The 21,391-nt window shown below is 43.4% G+C and overlaps 1 protein-coding gene across 1 annotated transcript; it reads left to right on the top strand.

The window, feature by feature from the left end:
- The first annotated feature begins 9,914 nt into the window (after window positions 1-9,914).
- tmc1 (transmembrane channel-like 1) lies at window positions 9,915-17,934 on the top strand. The gene is made up of 19 exons (XM_071924572.2): window positions 9,915-9,978; window positions 10,455-10,926; window positions 11,051-11,239; window positions 11,345-11,435; window positions 11,544-11,625; window positions 11,810-11,916; window positions 12,091-12,189; window positions 12,310-12,452; window positions 12,601-12,745; window positions 12,895-13,089; window positions 13,857-14,036; window positions 14,128-14,280; window positions 15,196-15,324; window positions 15,508-15,575; window positions 15,753-15,992; window positions 16,088-16,213; window positions 16,373-16,451; window positions 17,217-17,352; window positions 17,659-17,934. Exons 1-19 carry the CDS (start codon window positions 9,915-9,917, stop codon window positions 17,865-17,867), a joined length of 2,907 nt encoding a protein of 968 aa, XP_071780673.2. The 3' UTR covers window positions 17,868-17,934.
- Window positions 17,935-21,391: the final 3,457 nt, after the last annotated feature.

Below are 21,391 nucleotides of genomic sequence, written 5' to 3'. Positions count from 1 at the left end.
GCCCATCTGTTTGTTAAGGGGTGTGCTTTGGCTGACACCAGAGCACCCACCCTCCAAACACACACACACACACACACACACACACACTTGTGTTGACGCTGAGAAAGTAAACATGTTGCTAGGGTGGTGACAGCATGTAAGAGCCAAGCAACTCCAGTAGATCAGGATATATTTCCATCTACATTTGGGAGCAGGAAGAAGCACAAATATGATTGTGAAATTCATGTAGGCTATCACTCAGTTTAAGATTTAAACAGATGTGGTAAACATGTTTCTGGTGAAAGACAGATTGTGGTACAGTAGACACTATAATGTAATAGTAGGCTAATTGGAATCATACAACTAAAGAAATGTGGATTTTGTTATTTTATTTATGGAGTATTAAATCTACCTACTTGTTTTAACACCTACAGCCCACTCAGTATGTTTTCTACCAGTCAGGCCTGTGTGAAACGTGAAAACATGTTTCTTCCATTCGGCAGTAATGTACTTGTATACAGGCCATGTGTGCCATAGGTGTGTTTGCCCTGCGGGCCTAACAAGCCCCAACGTATCCCCCCACCTTGTCAATATAACGTCACACACATCCCCAAGCACTACAGGACACGCTGAGCAGAAAACAAACACTGGGGTTAGGATGGTGTAGTGTTTGTGTGTGTGTGTGTGTGTGTGTGTGTTTGAGGGAACACGCTGTCATCAATCAATGGGTTCGTGGAAGGCTAGAAAACCAGCACAGTCTAGAAGGCAACAAAGCCTGTTTCCTCCAGTACAAACCTGTACTGATCTGGAAAGAAGGCATATCCAAGTGAAAGTAAAAGCAGATGCTGTTGTTTTACCACTGGTCTTCCCCCAACTTTCTTAGGGGAATATAGTCACACACACACACACACACACACACACACGCACACACAGATGTTTACTCAGATGACAATCAGACAAGATGATATTGGTTTCATCAAAATTTAGCATGTGTGTTGCCTGTAAACACACACACAAAAGGAAAGGGGGGGGGAGCAAGAGTGTGTGTGTGTGTGTGTGTGCGTGTGTATGTGTGTGGAGGGTTGGGGGTGAGGGGGCTATAGCTATTTTGCATAGTGCACAATGCACTAATGTGACCAACACACTGACACACCTATAAACACAATAATGGACTCACCCTTCACACACGTAGGTACACAACCAGCACCACCTTTGCTATGTGTTAACAGGAAGAGTGACATGTTTTTGATTCATTCCCCTCCTTTCAGTCTGGAATGACAACCAAGGAGTTTTTGGTGTGTACAACCTGAATCAAGGGGTGCAACAAGTTTTCTGTAATATTTCCTTTGTCTGACAAACAGGTCAGACCGAAACTTATTTCAAAGTTTAAGATTATACGCTGGTAAGATTATGTGCTGTTTCATCCACGTTGAATGAAAAAAAACAAATAAATATCCCAAAACACATCCAAATCTGTACATTTGTCAATCTGCTGCCACCATACCTCCTGTCAGTATTCTGTACGTGAATGACTTGCCCTCCATTCATAGTCCTAATTTTATTTATCAAGTCTCTAAAAGTTGGAATCCTGACCCTGGAAATGTTTTGTCTCTCCGGTCACAAAGAATGGGAGAGTTGAGGAGCAAGTGATCATTGATCTGTGGCGATGCTCTGAGAATATCTGCTTGATAAAGATGGACCCTGATCAACAGAGGTCTCTTTGTTGTCCTCTGATATTGTGAGCTGGCTAGTGATTATCTGAGTCATTTACATGCTATACTTCTTTGTCATTATGTGGAATGATAAAAAATGCATTAGGAGTCATTATTGTCACAAAGGCCCAGGCAGCACATGCACACTAGTAATTTTCATGAATCTGTTTAACATTTCAACAAAGCATCCCTCTGAACATTTGTCCTAACAGCAGCTCTGGGCGTCCATGATATTCCCACCACAATAATGTCCTCTCCTGTTTTTTCTTCCTAGGCTTTTGACAAAGCCTTGCTTGATGACAGAGTTCATTTGCATACAATTTACACACAGTGTATCAGGGGAGGGACTTTGTTGACCAGAAACATCATCCTCTGATTAAAGTGACAATGTAATCAAATAATGTAATCAAATGAATGCATGATGGTGTGAGAGGACCAATGGGTGAAATATTTACAACCTCTGAGGCGGTGACAGTCGGACCTCTGATATACAGGCACTTTTGTCAAATGTGAATGGTGCTTGTGAAAACTGATCATGTGCAGTTTTTATGCAAATCTAGTTCCATGCCTGATAAACAATAGTAATCTAGTTCCCCAGTTGTACAGACACGGAGCATGAGCTCAAAAGAAAGCAAGGGAAAGCCTAGTTTCTGTTAGGCTGAGGTCTTTGTGTGCGTGTGTTGTGTTAATGCAGGCCTGTAAAGAGGAGAGACGACGGGCCATGTGTGTGTGAAATGTATGTCTGTTTAATATGTGAAGGTTCATGGGTTTCAGTGAGGGGAGGGGGGCAGCTAAGGAGAGAGAGAGAGAGTGGGAGTGGGAGGTGTCGAGTATCATTGCCCCCCCACCCCCACCCCCTTCTCCACTCTGTCATGGCTCGACTTATATGCTATGTCTACGTGCGTGTGTGTGTAGGTTTTTGTAACGTTGAGTGCGTGTGTGTGTGGGTAGTGGCGGTGGTTGCATTGGAAAGGTAGGTTATTCCCCTCCGCAGCCATGACAGCTACATGTGAGGAACTGTAAGTGTCAATGTTGCCATGACAACAGAAACATACAATTTGCAGCCACCCTTTTGTTGTGTCCATGTGTGTGTGTGTTTGGGGGTGTGAGGGGGTGTGAGGATAACTTATGTGGAAATCTGGAACAGCCTGTCCATAGTTACCAGGCAGATATTGGGCAGCCGGCACACACACACACACACACACACACACACACACACACGCACGGAGGCACAGCTTGCCTGTGTCTGGCGTCGGTGTGGTGAGACACTGTTGATAAAGGGGCTGGTGGAAATGGCAGCTTATCCATTTACATAAGCTGTGTGCGGGCTTGATAAGCTTTGCACTGAGCTTGACTAACACCACTGCTTCTAAACTTGATCCCCACCCTGCTCCGTCCACACTCAACTTCATGTGCAGCTCCAGAAGAAGGGGGCGATGGTATGTGTGTGTGTGTGTGTGTGTGTGTGTGTGTGTGCTAACACAGGAAGAGAGAAACAACATTTCCTGAACAGAGGGTGTCTGTCTGTATAATTATGGGGCGATCAGAGACAGCTTTGTTGTAAATCCTTGGTACTTTTAGTTCCATTTCCACAGTGGTTGTTGTTTTGTTTTGTTTTTTTTGTCAAGGACACGCCAGGTGAAAGCTGGAGGAAACGTGCGAGGTAGAATAACAGCGGGAACATGTGTGCAGAAGTGAGTTGAGATATTCAGAAAGAAACTGAAAAGACAGAGAAATCAATAGGGAGAGAGAGAGAGAGAAAGTGAGAAGGGAAAAATGGGAATTAACGAATGTAGTTTGCTGATTCAGCACCTACTGGCCATTCATTCCCTCAGTTGTTCTGTCCATAGGCTCCTGCACCAAGACTGACTGTGCTGCCTGTGTCATGAATGTATTTCTTGTTATTCCTGCACAGGGAGGAGTCCCCCAAGTTTCCCAGTCACTCTCTGTCTGCTGCTGCGCTCTCCCTCCTCCTCTCTCCTCCCTTCTTCATACACACAAACCTCACCCTAGATGGATATCTGGACGTTTGTTGGAATAACATAGTGTGTGTGTGTGTGTGTGTATGTGTGTGTGTGTGTGTGTATGTGTGTGTGTGTATATGTGTGATTCTACTTTGTGGAAAGTTGGGAGAAGACAAAACAGGAAGGCAATGCATTTAACAGTGTGTTTCCGTTGCTTGTAGAATAATTAGTTGTTAACTAACTTGGTAAACTGCATTTGTATAATAATATGATTACAGGTATTTCTTTGTGTGTGTGTGTGTGCGTGTGTGTGTGTGTGTGTGTGTGTGTGTGTGTGCATGTGTGTGTGTGTCTTTCGCAGCCGACATATGAGAGTCTCTGTGTGTGTGGCTGAAAGACTGCATGTGTGCATGCAGCGGCCAAATGTGAACCCCTGCATGTGAGTGTGTGTGTGTATGTGTGTGTGTGTGCAGCAGCAGATGTCCTGTGTTCTGTTCAGTTCCCCAGACTGGCTGGTCTTTGTTGCTGCTCCCTCGTGCAGACGGACCCGGCCACGTGCTTCTCTGTCTGCACAGATAAGCCCCGCCCCCATGGCTGTGATCTGTCAATCGCAGCAGCCAAGCCCCGCCCCTAAATACACCCTCAGACTCACAAGGCCCCTCCCCCTACATGATGACGCTGCTTTACTCACGCATACTTACCTTATTACCATGCTCTCTCCCTCTCTATCACACACACACAAAACGTCGGCTCACACACACATGCTTTCTCTCTCTCTCTCTCTCTCTCTCTCTCTCTCCCTCTCTCTCTCTCTCACTCACACACCTACACACTACCTTTCTCACAGTGATTAGTTGTACCCATGATCACATTTTGCAAAATTTAACACCCACTCCTCCCCTCTCCTGCTTTCTCCTCTACCTCCCAGATTGCTCTTCCAACTCTATCCATTTAAATCCGCCCCCTCCCCTCTCTCTCTCTCTCTCTCTCTCTCTCTCTCTCCAGACCCTGTTGCTACGCTGTCTGAAGTTTCCTTCCTGAAACGTTTTCTTTCCTCCTCTGCTTCCATACTGGGGCAACGGAGCAGTCAACGTATCCTCCTCCCCAGAAACAGGAAAAAGGAATTTCGATGACATTCCATATTCCTTTTTTCGCCCCCTTTCTTTCTTTTCTTTTTTCTTCAGGACACTCATGTTTGGAACCACTTCCTCTGTTGGGAGGAGGCATTTTACTCCTGACTTGAAAAGTGGGGGGGAAAGAAATCCAGCCTTGTGCAAGCCGGGAGTTTTCCCAAAGCAATAGTAGGAGATGCTTGGGTTGAAAACTAGGATTGTTATTCCAACAACAATATCCCAACTGTCTGTCACTCTTAAGATGGAAAACAAAAGGTGCTGGAGGTCTGTCTGTTGATCAAAAGCGATCAAATCATCCCCGGCAGTTTTCCAGGTAAACAACCCATATCACACTGAAACCACACACGATACAGTTCATTTTTGATTTATTGAATGGTAAGTCTGTGTGATTGTCTAATTTTTGATCCCTCCGGCAAATATGTGTTTATATTCTGAGCCACACCTGATAAACCTGTACTCTTCTCTTGGCTCCTCTCTCTCTCTCTCTCTCTCTCTCTCTCTCTGACAAAAACAGCCCAGTTTTGCCCTCGGGGCCAAAACTCCCTGCTGCTTCACATTTAGTGTCAACAATTCTGCAGCTGAAGAGAAGTGTGTTGCCATACAAAGTTCACTGGGTGTTTATTATCATCAAAGGAAGGACAGGTAGAGTCAGTCTTACATACTTGTGCATTTGCTTTTGACAGTTACGGTTTAACCGTTGCTTTACCTTTACTGTGCCATATTTGAAAACAGTAGACTTGACTAGACTATGATAAACTAAAATAGAATGACACAGAATGGAGTAGAATAGAAAAGGACAAGGCAGAAAGGAGATAGATTTGACTAATTTCAGTCTTAATGAGGACTGTTCAAACATTAATCTGGCCGGCGGCGCCATCCATCAAAGAAATGGCAAATATTTCGAATATTTCCTCACCTTTGTGGTTTGGTGCTCATGATAAATAAAAACCTGCTGATCAAATGGTTCTCCTGTTAACTCCTATATCTGTTGATACTTGTATAACATTGCAAATCTCACTTTGAAATCAGCAAACTACATGGGGGCGTGTGTGTGTGTGCGTGTGTGTGTGTGTGTGTGTGTGAGTTATTGTCTTGTCAGGGTCAGAAAGGGTACAGTACAATGTCCGAAACTTGTCACCAGACAGCTCCCCCCAGAGTCTCAGTTGTTTTCCCTGCCCGTCTGACCTGTATCTGTGGTGCTATCTGGAGCAGCGAGCCTGCTGACAGACCGATCATCTGGTGAAGGGCTGCCGTTTGACTCATACATGCGGGCATTTTGCAGGGTTCATTAACCTCTTACCACGCCGACGGTGGGATGAATCACAGTCTATCGCCTGCTCACTGAGAGCTATAAATGTACACAGCAAAAGGGTCAGTGTTAATTTAACTGTGAGAGTGTAGAAAGCAACACAATGCTGGTGTTTATGAGTTACTTTAACGCTTCTGATAGTTTTGAACAGTGGCCCCAGAGCCATATCAGCTCTATGAGTGAACAAATAACTCTCCAATCAACACTTGTCAACTCACACAATTGTCACTAAGAGAACACTTATTAACACCGGGAAGTTTGTTGTGTACACACACGGACACACAAACTTAGTAGTAGTGTACTGATGTATCCATTTACTGCCAACTGCATCTTGTAGTTGTTTGTTTTGATGACGCTCTGCGCACACTACTGTACGAGACGTGTATGGTTGTGGGTCGGGGCGGTTGCTGCTGGAGAAACTGGGGCTCAAGTTGCCCTGACGACCTCGGTCACCTTTCTGTTCATGGGTTCCCTCGTATCTGCAGCTAACTTTAGCACAGGGGAAACTGATCTGCATCTCTCCCTCCAACACACACACATGAAGTGATGCACATGTACACAAGCTTGCTTGCATATTTCTGATGCTTTGGGCTTTCTCCTCACGTGCAAACATACATACACACACACACAAACACACACATACACACACACACACACACACACACACACACACACACACACATGCACAGTGCAAATCAGTTAAAATTTGATCAGTTTTACCTCCTTGCACACTCCAATATAGAGCAATAGCGCTCTCTATAGGTTTATTGACATACAACACTCTTCTTTGGATGACTGCCGTTTGCCTTTTGCCGTTTCCATACTGTAGTTTCAGCCCCACAGGAAATGAGGCCGATAGAAAAACTGCCAAAAAATGAATGACATAACAATTATTCCAAAAAGTTAAGGTTTTAGCTTTTCAGAAATGGCTGGTGATACCTGTCCTCAGCAGGTGAACAAGTCTCAAAAAGTGATTTTTTAAATAATAATCTACTGTATCTCTCTCCTCCACTAACCCTGACCTTTCACATGCTTACCGTTATGATAAAAGGAGGGAGTCCCCACTCCCTCCTTTTATCATAACGGTAAGTAGGACAGGAAATTGACTGATTTAGGATATACAATAACAGTCTTTGTTTCACTGTCTTCCGGACCAGAGGGGACCAGTATCCTTATTTGTACTGTGTACACACACACACACACACACACACACACACACCAGGGTCTAATAATAATGACGATCAAATGGGTGGGACGGTAAAAAGCCATATCAGGCCAGAAACCTACTCAGTCACACACAAAACTGAGACAATGTTCTACACCAGGACCAACAAAAAAACCAACAAACTGTGAAATACTCTCTGTGGCCTTTCATTTATTCTGGTAATAATCACACAGCAATACTTTTACAACCAGAAACATCTGCCCTGCCGTGCATCTCACGGCAAGTGCAGGAGTAATAACTATTGAGCCTATGGATACAATTTTATCTCCTAACAGATAAATAATAACCATAATTTGCAGATTTAGAGTCTGGCATGACAAACATTTAAGCTGATAATGCAATACTTGTGTATCGTGCATACACAACTGTATACTAGGTTTCCAAAACAAGCAAATATAGAAAAGTTCAATCCAGACCAGATGTTTCTATGTGGTCAGGGATCACTATCAAGGCCCCATTCTACTTCTTGTGTATAAAGATTCAGAGTTCTTTACTGGTGCGTTATGTAGATTACTAATGCTACTTTGAAACATTTGCATATTATAAGGATGTGTGTTGAGGGCCGGCCCTTGGGAGCAGCGGGAAAATAAGGTGCCGCTAATTGATGTGTGTTCAGCAGTACAGTGGCAGCATGGGTGAATGGATGAAACCAGGAAGCCAGCCATACATTAATACAGTATGTCAGGGAAGAAAAGCAAACTGTAGATCAAGAAGAAGTTGAGCTACATGAAGCGAAGGTGATTTTTAGGCAGTTCTGGTACAATGAAAACAATCCCTCAAAGACCCAGCACCCGCTCTTGGTCCTGCTGCTCTCATAGCCCACATCTTTGTATCTTTTCACACAATACACGCACACAGATACACACAAGCACACACACACAAACATTCACAAACACACATACAGCTGCATAAAGGCACTCATAACTGTTTTGAATAATTCATAGCTAGTGAAATTGCACAGCTCTAGAGTTTCCATGCTGTCATTGTCCCTGTTTCGGGTCGATGGGTGGCAAGGAAAAAGTGAACTTCTCATGCGAGTTACTCATCATGTACCAGCCGTTTACACACACTCACACACACACTCATACACATACACAAAAGCGCACATAAACACACACCTCATTCCCATGCTAGTGTGTGGGCTCAGATAAGGTGCATCCTTCCTGTTTAAAGACCCAGCAGGTAAAGGGGTAGAGAGAGAGAGACCACTCAAACCACCGCTTCATTTTCAGCTCACACATGCACCCAGTCCTCTGGATCCCGGGGCAACTGCTGTAGGAGACACAGGACCAGGAGAGGAAGATGCTCCGGGACAATCTGATCACCTCAGAGAATGACAGTAAGATTATGCCCCTTTAAATTTGTCGTTACTTGATGGCATTCATTCTTTGAGCCTGCGTGATTGCAAAGTCTATGTGATTTCCTTGACTTAATTTTGCTGAAATTGGTTGATCTTATTGTCTTCAATTTTATCTCAACGCTTGTATAAGCAGATAATATTGTTTAAATATGTGTTTAAATCAGACAGGGCCCTTTTCTCTGTATGCTTTTGTTACTCTTTGTTACTTATGATCATATAGTGTTGATATCGGGATTTAATTTATTCTTGGACAAAAATTCCACCCTATGTTTTGAGTTTATTGAGGTAAAGTGAGGTAAATGAGTCTTAAGGTAAAGTCGGTGATATGCCATCACTCCAAAACAAACAGGGATAAAGAGTGTAGCTGCTGATGTTGCATTGTCTAGTTTTAATCGTAGATAAAAGACCACACAGAGACCATCACAAACACACTGACCCACTACCTCCTTGCATCCCACTCACTCAGCCACACACTCAACCTGAGTGTGCGACCCATGGGTGCTGCCCTCTGGCCCTTGGCTGCCTCCCCTCCTCCCTCCTTGCCGGCTTAGCCACCCTGTCTCCCCTCATTAGGCTACTCTTTGTGTCCTTTGTGCCCCTCTGCTGCACACGGCCGTAATGACCCGTGTGCCGGCCACTCCGGTTACACCGAGGACACACATCAAAGGCCCGAGTGTCCATAAATATCTGTTCAACCTGTCAGTGGGCCGCTTTGTTTCCCCCTTTATCCTCGTCCACTGCAGGACAATAGCGGCAGGTAGACAATGTGGGGCAGGTAGGCTAAGCTGCACCAGTGAAAGGGGTCAGTAGTGCTGAAGTTACAAAAATAGGGACTGGATATATAGAGGTGAGGTCATCAGAGGGGAACAGGGGATATATGACACAGGTGATGCCATAGAGAAAAGGAAATATAATGACTTAGTGGTCTAATCCTCTTCATTGTCCATGATCAAATATAACAACAACAACAACGACAATAATAATAATAATAATCATCATCATCATCATATTTTTTTGTCTTTCTCCATAGTTACCATTGGACTGGAGGATGCAGGTGAGTGGGCTCTTGTCACTACATTAAATACCGTATGTTATAGGGGAATGTCAGTGTCATTATAATTCATGTGTTGGTTAGAGAGGGAGAGGTGTCTGCATCCCCAGACTTCCCTCATATCGATCTGTGTCTTCAGTGTGTATTATATATTTTCTCTACTCTTGATCGGTGTGGAATCATGTGGGGGCTGTTTGGTTGTGACGGCAGAAAAGAGCAGAGAATACTGGAGGTGATGGCAGCTGGTAATGTTAGTATTGCCAGTCCTCAGTTACTCCCTCACTCCTTTCAGCAGCCTCACTTTCTCCCCTGCCACCATCCATCCATCCATCCATCTGGCCTCGCTGCTCCACCAGTTCACCAACCCTGCAATCCCTTCTTTCACACACTCAGTCCTTTTGATTTCACTCGCATCACACGTCCTGTGCACTCCCCTTTGTCCCCCTATCACGACCTGTGTCCCCAATTACCACAGGATTAACAACACCCGGATAAAGGCACACATCAGCGAGAGAGAGAGAGAGAGAGAGAGAGAGAGAGAGAGAGAGAGAGAGAGAGATTATACTATTAGAGAACATGGACAAACTCTGAGATAAGAAAATGGGGGTGATTGTGGTTTATAATGTCACAGAAAGAAAGAAAGTGACCCCATATCAGTGTAAATAATGGAAGGTATCCAGTATATTGATCACTAAATGCAGCATCTCTGTTTTTGCTACAGGTGATGAGGATGAAGTTTCCAACTCTCACGAAGAGCAAGAGTGGGAAAAAAACAGGGGGAAAGGGAGGGAGAATGACAGAGAGAAAAAGAGGAGAGGACATGCAAGGAGAAAAGGAGCTTCTAGAGCAGGGAAAGGGAGAGAAGAGTTGGAGGAGAAAGCTGAGAAGGGGGAAAGGGGGAGAAGAAGGAAAGGAAGGGAGGATCAAGACGGAACAGGAAGACAGAGGGACGAGGAGGAACGGGCCAAAGTAAAGAGCGGTAGGGCCGCCAAAAACAAGAAGAATCTCAAAAATGAAAAAAGAAGAAAAATGGAGCAGGAGGAGAGAGACGCTGAAGAGGGAGATGCCAAGGGAAAAAAGAAAAATCGAAGTGCCAAAAGAGAAGAGAAAAAAGAGGACAGTGGTAAACAAGCAGTAAAGAAGAAAGCAAAGCCAGTAAAGAAGAAAAAGAAAAAGAAAATAGTTGAGACAAGGTGCAGTATCAACCCATCAAGTGCAAATTCATCTCTCTATTGTTTCCCATTGAGGAATATGAATAAACAACACCCATACAGAAAAGTGCAATGATATTAAACACAGTACTCCTTTTTGTCTCAGCTCAGAGCAGGAGTCAAGCAAGGAAGATGATAATGAGGAAGAGGAAGGTGAGGAGAAGGAGTTGAGGCCGGAGTCTCTGTCACCAGAGGAGCTGGAAAAGCTGAAGGAAGCAGTGGACGACAAGAAGAAACTGATCCAAACTCTAAGGGGAAAGCCCTGGCCCATGAAGAAGAAACTCACTACCTTACGGTAAAGTTACACTTACTGGAAACCTTCTGAAGTCCTCAGGATCAACTGTAATTAAAGGGTTTGATCTGTAGTTCCCTTTGAATCAGATTATCTTCTTTCTTGCAGGGAGTCCCAGGAGTTTGTGGAGAAATATGAAGGAGCTCTGGGGAAAGGGAAAGGCAGGAAGCTTTATGCATACAAGGTCATGATGACCAAGGTAAGCGATCGTCACCTGCTTTGATTAGCCTGACTTATCATTTATTATTTAAATGTAAAGAGTGAAAAGGTACTATACATTTTATTTTATGGTCATACTACTTTTTAGAAATGGATGAAGTTTCGACGGGACTTTGAAAACTTCAAAACCGCCTGCATTCCATGGGAGATGAAAATCAAGGAGATTGAGAGTAGGTTGGGAATATTATCCAGATATAATACATTTCCTCTTAGTCTCTGCAGGTTTCAAGTCTGATTTTCAGGAGCATACCTCACATCGTGGCTCCCCGCTTCCAGTTATTTCGATCACTGAAATAGAAACTCTATATTAGTATGATATCAATCGGCCTCTTACTTACTCCCTCTGCTTCTCAGGCCATTTTGGCTCCTCAGTTGCCTCCTATTTCATCTTCCTGAGGTGGATGTACGGCATCAACATGATCTTGTTCGGGCTGACCTTTGGCCTGGTCATGGTGCCAGAGGTATGAGGCTTTAGTGCATCAGAAACAAGTCATAGTTTCACTGTATTGGAGTTGTAGTTTTACTCTGTTTTATCTGCATCTTTCTGCCTTGTTATTGCTGTATGTCTGCATGCTGTGTGGTTTCTCTCTAACTGACTCTCTCCTTCATTGCTCCTGTCTGCTCCGTGCTAACAGGCATTAATGGGGAGGCCTTATGGCAGCATGCCCAGAAAGACTGTGCCTAGAGCAGAGGAGACCAATGCCATGGACTTTGCTGTCTTATGGGACTTTGGGGTCAGTTGCCTATATGTGTTGGTTGATGGTTTGAAAACACTTATTAACACTCAGTGCTTCAAATGGCAGCTAGCAATTTGCAAATCTGCAAATCACCCCAACTGAAATGTGTATTGACAGGGTTATGCCCAGTACTCAGTCCTCTTCTATGGTTACTACAACAGCCAGCGTGCCATTGGCTGGCTCAAGTTCCGTATGCCTCTGTCGTACTTCCTGGTCGGTGTGGGAACAGTCGCCTATAGCTACATGGTGGTCATTAGGACGTAAGTGCTTTACTTTCTGGGAACAACACAGTCAAACCTATTATCTAAGCTGTGTTATGATTCAATTAGCGATGTTGTAATTTACATGGCTGAGAATAAATCCAAATCTTACTGAACATACTGAATCTATACTTGATTTGGATTAAAGGATGGCCCGTAATGCCAACGAGTCGGGGGGAGGAGATGACAACAGCTTCAATTTCAGCTGGAAGACGTTCACCAGCTGGGACTACCTGATAGGAAACCCTGAGACTGCAGACAATAAGTTTGCCTCCATTACCACCAGCTTCAAGGTTAGTGCAGATGAATGTTGGTGTTCCTGTGTAGGCTATTTGATGCTATTTGTGTTTGTGCACCAGAGCTGTGTGTTCAGATGGCATACATGTGTGTTTGTGTTGTCTGACCACCTCATATACTGTATATCCCTTTTTTTCCTTCCCAGGAGGCCATCTTAGAGGAGCAGGAGAGCAGGAAGGATGACAACATCCACCTAACCCGTTTCCTGCGAGTGCTGGCCAACTTCCTGGTCTTGTGCTGCTTGGCAGGAAGTGGATACCTCATCTACTTTGTGGTGCGGCGCTCTCAGAAGTTTGCCCTCGAAGGACTGGAGAACCACACCTGGTGGGAGAGGAACGAGGTAGAGATGAGAGACAGTGAGAGACAGAGAAACAGAGAGAGAGAGAGGTGTTTGAGTGTCATGTCAGTAGCAGACAAGACATCATAATATAAAGTGGTGTGATATTTTAAATGTTCTTTTAAAGCATTAAAAGACTACACAGACTTTTTGGGAGTTAATTGGTCTCCTTATCTAACGAGAGAATTGGCACCAAAGTCCCCTCTGTGTCTCTGGTAGACCGGTCTGTGTGGTGAGCTAACGCTTTAGCAGTAAGTAACCATAGGCGATTAGCATTATCCAAAGTATGAAGACAGGCCTTTAGCAATCCAAAGTTGGTATTGGTTTTTATTTTATGGCCTGTAGATTCAGAACTTCTGAAAACAAAATCTCAATCTTCATCGTTAGTGAAGTCCATCACAAATCAACAGCACAAAAAACTTTAGCTGTCTGGCCAACTTCTCTCACTTTATGTGAAAACAAAACAAGCTCGAAGTCTCCTGGGAAGACAGATCCTCTGCCACTGAAAGTGCATTCATTATGTCGAATTTTGTGTCTATTTTTATCAATCCCCTAAACAAGCCTGGGAGCTGCTTCTCATTTTCTCACTTTTAGGATAATGCTAATCGCCTACAGTTACTTAACATACTGTATGCTAAAGCATTAGCATGTGCTCCAGACAGAGCGCTCTAGTGGACACAGAGAGGATTTTAGTACCAATCCTCTTCACATATTGGGTAAGGAGACCAACAGGCCGAACTCCCGAAACTCCCAAACTCTGTGTTTCGTAGGTTAACATGGTTATGTCATTGTTGGGGATGTTCTGCCCCATGCTGTTTGACGTCATCAGCGCCTTGGAGAACTATCACCCTCGTATCGCCCTGCAGTGGCAGCTGGGACGCATCTTTGCCCTCTTCTTGGGAAACCTCTACACCTTCATCATTGCACTCATGGATGAGATCAACCTCAAAGTGAGTACCATGGTGTGTGGATGTTTGAGTTTAGTAGCATTACATTACGATTAACCAGAAGTGTGTATGTGTGTGTGTGTGTGTCTCTCAGAGGGAAGAAGAGGAGATAGTAAAGTTTAATATGACCCTGTGGGAGGCCAGTCTTTATAACGGCACAGTGTCAGGAAACAGCACCGCTCCACCTGTCACCGTCCACCCTGCTGATGTACCCAGGGGGCCCTGCTGGGAGACCATGGTGGGGCAGGTCAGTGTGTGTGTGTGTGTGTGTGTGTGTGTGTGTACATGTACATGTGTGCACACATGTCTGTTTATTGTGTATTTTGTAATTTTTCCAATCACAATTTTGTAATTTTTCAATAACAATGAGTCATTAATTTTTGTTCATTCTTGTTAACAGGGTCGGGTGTAATGGAATACTTGTAACAGCGTCACATGTTCTAAATACAAAAAAATGTAACTGTATTCCGTTACGTTACCTAAAGAAAAATAATGACGTTTGATTACAAGTACTTGTGAAAAGTATTACTTCTGGGAATACTTTCAAAGTGACAGCAAGAAACTCAGAAGACCATTTAAATAGTAGCAGGTTTTGTATGTCTTTATGAAATATGGCACAGAAGAAAATATCTTGAACTTTGTATTTTTTCATTTTTCCTTATCTTACCATGGTATCTTATACCTCAAATATGGTAATCTGAAAGTAACTGAAAGTAACCAGAATACATTACTGAATTTAGGTGAACCCTTGTATTAGGTTACTAATTACAGTTTTGATGGGGTAACAAGCAACTGTAATGGAATACATTTTTAAAACAACCTACCAAACCCTGTTGAATGTTAAATATTGAGACATATACCCAGTGATGTAGTGGTAAATAAATAGGTAAGGAAACTATATAACCTCCATTCGGTGATCAGGCAAACAACCACCAATATGAACAAAAATCTTTTCAAATAACCATGCCTATTATAACACCATATCATTATATAACTTACATCAGTTTGACATTACTCAATATGATGAATATTCAGAGGTCACAAAGATTTATACCAGGGAAAAGGTGGTTAAACTAAGTTTAAGTGGGTTTACCTTCCACTACAACCCTGTGCTACAACCTAATAGTATAACACTTGCATGCGTCTGCTACATCCTTTGCAGGAGTTTGTCCGGCTCATCATATCTGATACCATGACAACCTACATCACGCTGCTGATTGGTGATTTCCTGAGAGCCGTGCTCGTTCGTTTTCTCAACTACTGCTGGTGCTGGGACCTGGAGGCTGGATTTGTGAGTCATCTTTCTAACTGATTACAGTGACTGTGCCCTTGAAATTCACCAGAGTACATTTTATGTGTTAGGTATCACACATCAAAATTGTGTGCTCTCTTTTTTTGGATCTGGATTGTAATGGTGGCTTTGAAAGTGTAAGAGTCATTTTCTCTATTGTCTCCTTCTCCTCCTTTGCAAAAGCCGTCTTACTCTGAGTTTGATGTCAGCGGGAATGTCCTGGGCCTGATCTTCAATCAAGGCATGATATGGTAGGAGAAAGACACTGTTCTCATTCTTGTGTTTTATTTAACCTTCATTTAATCTTTCAGATCACTTAAGGACAAATTCACAACCAATAACTTTGGTATAATAGAAAACCAATTACTCATGATGAGCAGCACTTTGGGCCTGTCCTCCCCTCAGTCTGTCCCCATCCTCTCTTGCAGGATGGGTGCGTTCTACGCCCCCTGTCTGCCCGCCCTGAACGTCCTCCGTCTGCATGTGTCCATGTACCTGCAGTGCTGGGCTGTGATGTGCTGTAACGTGCCACAGGAACGGGTCTTCAAGGCCTCTGGCTCCAACAACTTCTACATGGCCATGTTGCTGGTCATCCTCTTCCTGTCCACCCTGCCTGCCATCTACACCATCGTCACCATCCCCCCCTCTTTTGACTGTGGACCCTTCAGGTAATCATGGGCCTGATGAGGGATTTGTTTCTCACAGTCTGCTTAGTTGGTTTTCTGCTGCAGTCATAGAGTTTCTGTCTCTCTCTTCTCCTCAGTGGGAAGAACCGCATGTTTGATGTGATCCAGGAGACGCTGGAGTCGGATTTTCCAGCCTGGTTCAGTAAAGTGTTCAGCTACGCCTCCAACCCTGGACTGGTGCTTCCCTTCCTGCTGCTTATGGTGTGAGTCAGCAAACACTCAGCAGCGGACTATGACCTGAATATGATGCATGTTTGCACGGCTTCAAATTTTTTCCATGTTATCATCATTCCCCTTTGGTGATCTGACATTTATTCAGGTTATTCAGTAGTAATGATATGTTCCGGTATTTTATCTTTCAGATTGGCCATTTATTACTTGCAATCCACATCCAAAAGCTACAAAGAAGCTAACGTGGAACTGAAGAAAAAGCTACAAATGGTAACTCCATCCCTGCATTCATGAAAAACAAATGTCCTTGGTGGAAATTTCATACAAAGTTGGATGATGAAGTTGGAAAGTCTGAGAAAATTTTACTACCCGAGTTTACAAGTTATGACTCAATGATGACCTTTAATCGTCTCAACATGGTGTAAAAATCGAGTTTTGTGTCAGTCAGTGGTAAGAAAACACTTCTATCCACCTTGATTACACATTTGGAGTTTACCAGATCATAATAACCATAATAACTTTTTAAAAGCAAGAAGCAGCCAAATCCACATCATCCTTTTCAGGACGTCCATGTTTGTTTATCATTTGTCTTCCGGATTTGATTTTCCTACAAACTTGCCCATGAATACAATGCTGCTAGTAGCCGACTTGTATGTCTCGGATGTGGGACCTTTCCACCAGCACTTGAACGCCCCTTCAGATCCTCCCTGATCTCTGTGGTGTGCAGTCGTTGTACTAATGTCATCGCTCCACCAGAGGGCAGCAGAGTGACAGTACATGTATGGTCCAACTCAAATCCTCAGTTCCTGTCACACACAAGTTTGGCTGGACAGTGAACAGTTGGTGGTGAAATAATTTTATTGAAAACATAACTTTCTTTTCTGAAAAGAAATTTAAAAAATCTCTTTCGGTAACCCCTCATTTTTGCTCATCTCTGTGTTGTTGCCTGTCAGTTGGAGCAGTTGAAGAAAGACTATCATCCAAGAATTGTTGTATATTTGTGGCTCTCCCCAAATTGTTTTTATCCCTTTCCAGCAAAATGAAGAGAATAAGAAGAAGAACAAGCAAGCAGCACTGAAGGCCGCAATGGATCTGGAGGAGGCCAGGAAGACTGCGTCTCAGGCTGCAGAGCAGCAGGGCAACAACAACACTTCACCACAAGCACACAAGGGTGAGACCTGGGATTATTTGGATTAAAAAAAGGATCCTCTGGTACACACAGTTTTACTCATGACTAGCTAGATAGAATAAAGGCTTTTTAACATGTTTTGGAATGCTTGGATCTCTCTTTTTTCCACATCTATGCAAGTTTGTTGAAATTAAGAGTTTGTCTTCTATACCTCCATGAATGTATTTTTTTCTTCACATTTCTGCTTTGCCATTATTCTCTATTTCATTGCATTTGTGTCTCTTGCTTTTTCTCCCTCACTTTCCATCTATCTATCTATCTATCCTTTTCCTAATCCTCCTCCTGCAGATGGGGGAGAAAGCCACGGCAGTAGTCAGAGGCCGTATCATAGTAAGAATGGACGCAAACCTCCTCCTCCTCTCACGGACCAAGCCACTGGAGCCCCTGTCCCTAGGACCTATCACCATGGCAACCACGGGGCCCCTGGATACCTGCCCGGTATCCCTCGGCAAACTGAACCCCGGATGCACAGGGTGCCGAGCCTGCAGAGACACTGAGGGCATGAGACTGGCTCAAAACCAAGCACTTTATTGAGAAACTCATATTCAGATGTATGCTGGGAACTGAGAGGAATGGGATGCTGGTGTATGTTTTCTCCTAAATGTGAAATAAAAGCATTGTTTTTGCTTTATATTTATTATAAAAGCAGCTGTAAGCATTTTAAATGGACGTGCTCATACATTCATTTGTCCAGCAGAGGGCTGTTGTTCCTTTGCGGTTACTCAATAACTACCAACAGTAGCAGAATAGGATTTCCTTAAAATGGTGAAGACAGTACTATCAAATATTGCATTAACAATTCTTCTCATATGTGTCAGTGTCATTTGAACCAAGCACACTAATCTGCAAGTTAGCAAATACATTCATTGATTTAGCTGACATGATTCTCATTCTGTGCAGTGTGCAAAATCAACTCTTTTAGGGATGTCATGAGCTCCACAATACAATCTACCCAGTGTGTCTTTATAATAATGACTTCTTTTGCACACACACGTCTTGGAAGAAAAAGTCCTGCAAGATCCACAAGCTGGCTTCACATGTGATAACCACCTTTTCATCTTTATTTTGCATACCACTCGTGGTATTTTAACACATTTTGTTGCTCTTTAGCTACATGACAATTTAATTTAATTTTTAATTTTTTAATCATTTTAAACTATCCAGAAAATATATTTTGCTCTTGGTCTGTCAAGAATAGGCCACATGTCAGACACTGAGCCCTGTCCTTGGACCTGTGACTGGGCCAAAGTATTTAAACTATTCATTAGACATGGAGGCCATTTAACCCAGCTAGCAGGCCTTAAATGGAGCACTCACTCATCTCTGGCTGGATTTACACACTCCGCTCAAATCGGTTTTGTTTTGTTGTTTTTTTTAACCTGTACAATAGAGATGTGATATTTTTTTATGATTATTTTTTGGGCATTTTTTTGCCTTTTATTGGAGAGCTGAAATGGAGAGAGACAGGAAAGCTTGGGGCAGAGACAGAGGGGGATGAAATGCAACAAAGGTCCTGGGCTGGATTCAAACTCACAACACTGTGGTCATATGGTAAGGGCCACCGGGACAGCCCCAGATGTGATATTTTGAACGATCTCTGAACTTGGAAAAGAAACACAAGGAGAATCAGATTATTCCCATTTTAGACAGCAAAAAATATCTAATCTGTGCTGTATATAAAGGCAAACAATTCAGATTTGAGCTGACGGTGTAAATAAATTCTCTGTGGTCTTCTAACCTCAGCCATGTACCATGGATGTCTGATTCGTAACCTCTGATAACTGCATGGCCATATCCAGTGTCCCAATATCTGATTCTGCTCTTCCATGCACTTACTGGACACCGAGCTGACCTGTCAATCAGCTGCTCATTTAGCTGCGTGACTGGAGAGGTCGCATGGTGGATAGTTGTGTCGTCTGGTTGGTTTAGCATTATCAACCTTCACTTAAATGAACTGATGATCACTCAAAATCTTTTTAAGAGTCTTTTTTGCAGATTATATTTAAATTTAATATCTGTGTAATGTAAGATTTGTCAATCAACATCAAGCATGAGTGCCGTGTCTAAATCATTTAAACCAACAAGTCATCAAGCTCATAATACCACTGACATTAAATTACAGTGCCAGACAATCAGATCCAATTCCATTGATGCTCATGATCAATTCATGGCAAGTAAGCATTAAGTATTCATTCCACAGTTATTTGAGATCCAAAGAATGAAGTAAGCCCCTATGCTTTATTTTTTCATTACCAAACAAGGATTACCAATCAGATTATTTAATGAAGCCCGAGGAGACTTGTCAGATGAGACAAGTGAAGCCTCCACTTCATCCGTCCACAGGAGATTTTGGAAACCCGTCATAATCTGCCTCGCTCTTCCTTATCCAGGTAACACCAACCCCCTGATGCCCGCTGCTTCACCCTGCCACTGGAGTTGTGTTTTGGCTCCCTTCCAGTCTCCCGCCATGTTGGTACATTGTGGCGGAAAACTGAGCCATGACGGCTCGGTTCTACATTACCGGATATCTCACTGTCGATTGTAGTACGGTGGGCATCTCTTATTCACTAACGTTAATGAAGGGAGGAGTGACACGTCACAGCATCACAGGCACTGATTTGACTACTTGGACGGTGTCCAGTTTTGCCGTAGAGACCAAAGGTCGCCGCTGAGCCTCAGTGTGAATTAATGAGAAACAAGGCTATTAAAAGAGAGATCTCTGATGCATCAAGCAGTAGGAAGGTGAGACCCTTTTTAGTTAATGACCCCATGAAATACTTCCTGGATTTAATGTTGGGGCAGGACATGCAGTGAGGGATCATTCAAAAGTCTAAACCAATGGAATATGAGTGAAAGGCATTTTATTTGGTGGGAGGGGTGCAGAGGGGCGGGATTGTTCAGAAATCTGATGGTTTTATTGGTTAGAAATGTATACTTACTAATGCAGTATGAGGTCACCATGAAAGATACTGTGTTTTCCAGGAAGTAAAAGTAATGGGAGTTCATTTCACAGGGACTTTAATGGATCTAATGAATAAATGTATCCAAGCCTGCTCTAAGTATAGAGTCTAAGTATATCAATAGGGTTGGCGAGGGAGTGGAGGGTGGAGTGCTGAAAGGTGTCAGGAGGCGGAGGGGACGTCCAGGAGAGTGAGGAGGAGGAGGAGGAGGAACAAGAGGAGGAGCTGAAGGAGGCGGATGTGGAAAGCTCCATCCCGTCTTTCAGGGTAGCATCCACATAATTCCTGTAAGTGTGTTGCTCTTTGTGTTAGCTGCATAGCATCTCCTGTTTCCCTGTATTATTCAGCAGGTCAGATCTGACATTTGACCATAACCACACATGCGGTAACCACAGCAACAAGGAGGGCTGCAGTGGTCTGCGTTCCGGTGGCTCCACCTGGTTAATGTGCACTCTGCATGCATGGGTTCTGGTCCCGGTCCAGTCTGCGCTGGTCATCCCTCTGTCCTCACTTTCACTTGACTATACTGTCACAAACTCTAATGAAAAGCTTGTAAGCTTGTACTGACTTGTCCTGTTCCAAAAAACCTCTTATTTAAATTAGAGGTGAGCTGGGGTAACACCTCTCTTCCTCTCTCTCCTGTGTTCACTCTGCGCCGCTCTGTTTATGGTTCTCACTGAACACAATATACAGTATTGAAATACAGTGACCATACCATTGTGGCAGCTTGTTTCACTTTTCACTCAGGGTTACTTAAGCTTTCATTCAACTTTAATGGGTTCTGACCTTTATGTCTGTATTTGTTCTCTGGTATCTCCTTTCTAGGTCACCTTTGAATGATGGCAACTGTCAAACTGTCAGTCTTCAGTGTCAAAGCTGTTTCCTTCCTTTCCCTTCCTGGGAGAAGTTTGCCGTCATATAAGTTCATCAAACATGAGCATCACAACATGTGATATCATACGTGTTCTTGCTGTTCCAGTAATAGGCCAATTAGCATTTTGATTGACAAGTCCATTGTGTGTTTTCATTGTCTGATAGATTGTCTTTTTCTCCTTGGCTTC

The sequence above is a fragment of the Centroberyx gerrardi genome, chromosome 8 (assembly GCF_048128805.1).
Source record: "Centroberyx gerrardi isolate f3 chromosome 8, fCenGer3.hap1.cur.20231027, whole genome shotgun sequence".
Classification (NCBI taxonomy): domain Eukaryota; kingdom Metazoa; phylum Chordata; class Actinopteri; order Beryciformes; family Berycidae; genus Centroberyx; species Centroberyx gerrardi.
This window is presented reverse-complemented; position numbering and strand designations above follow the sequence as displayed.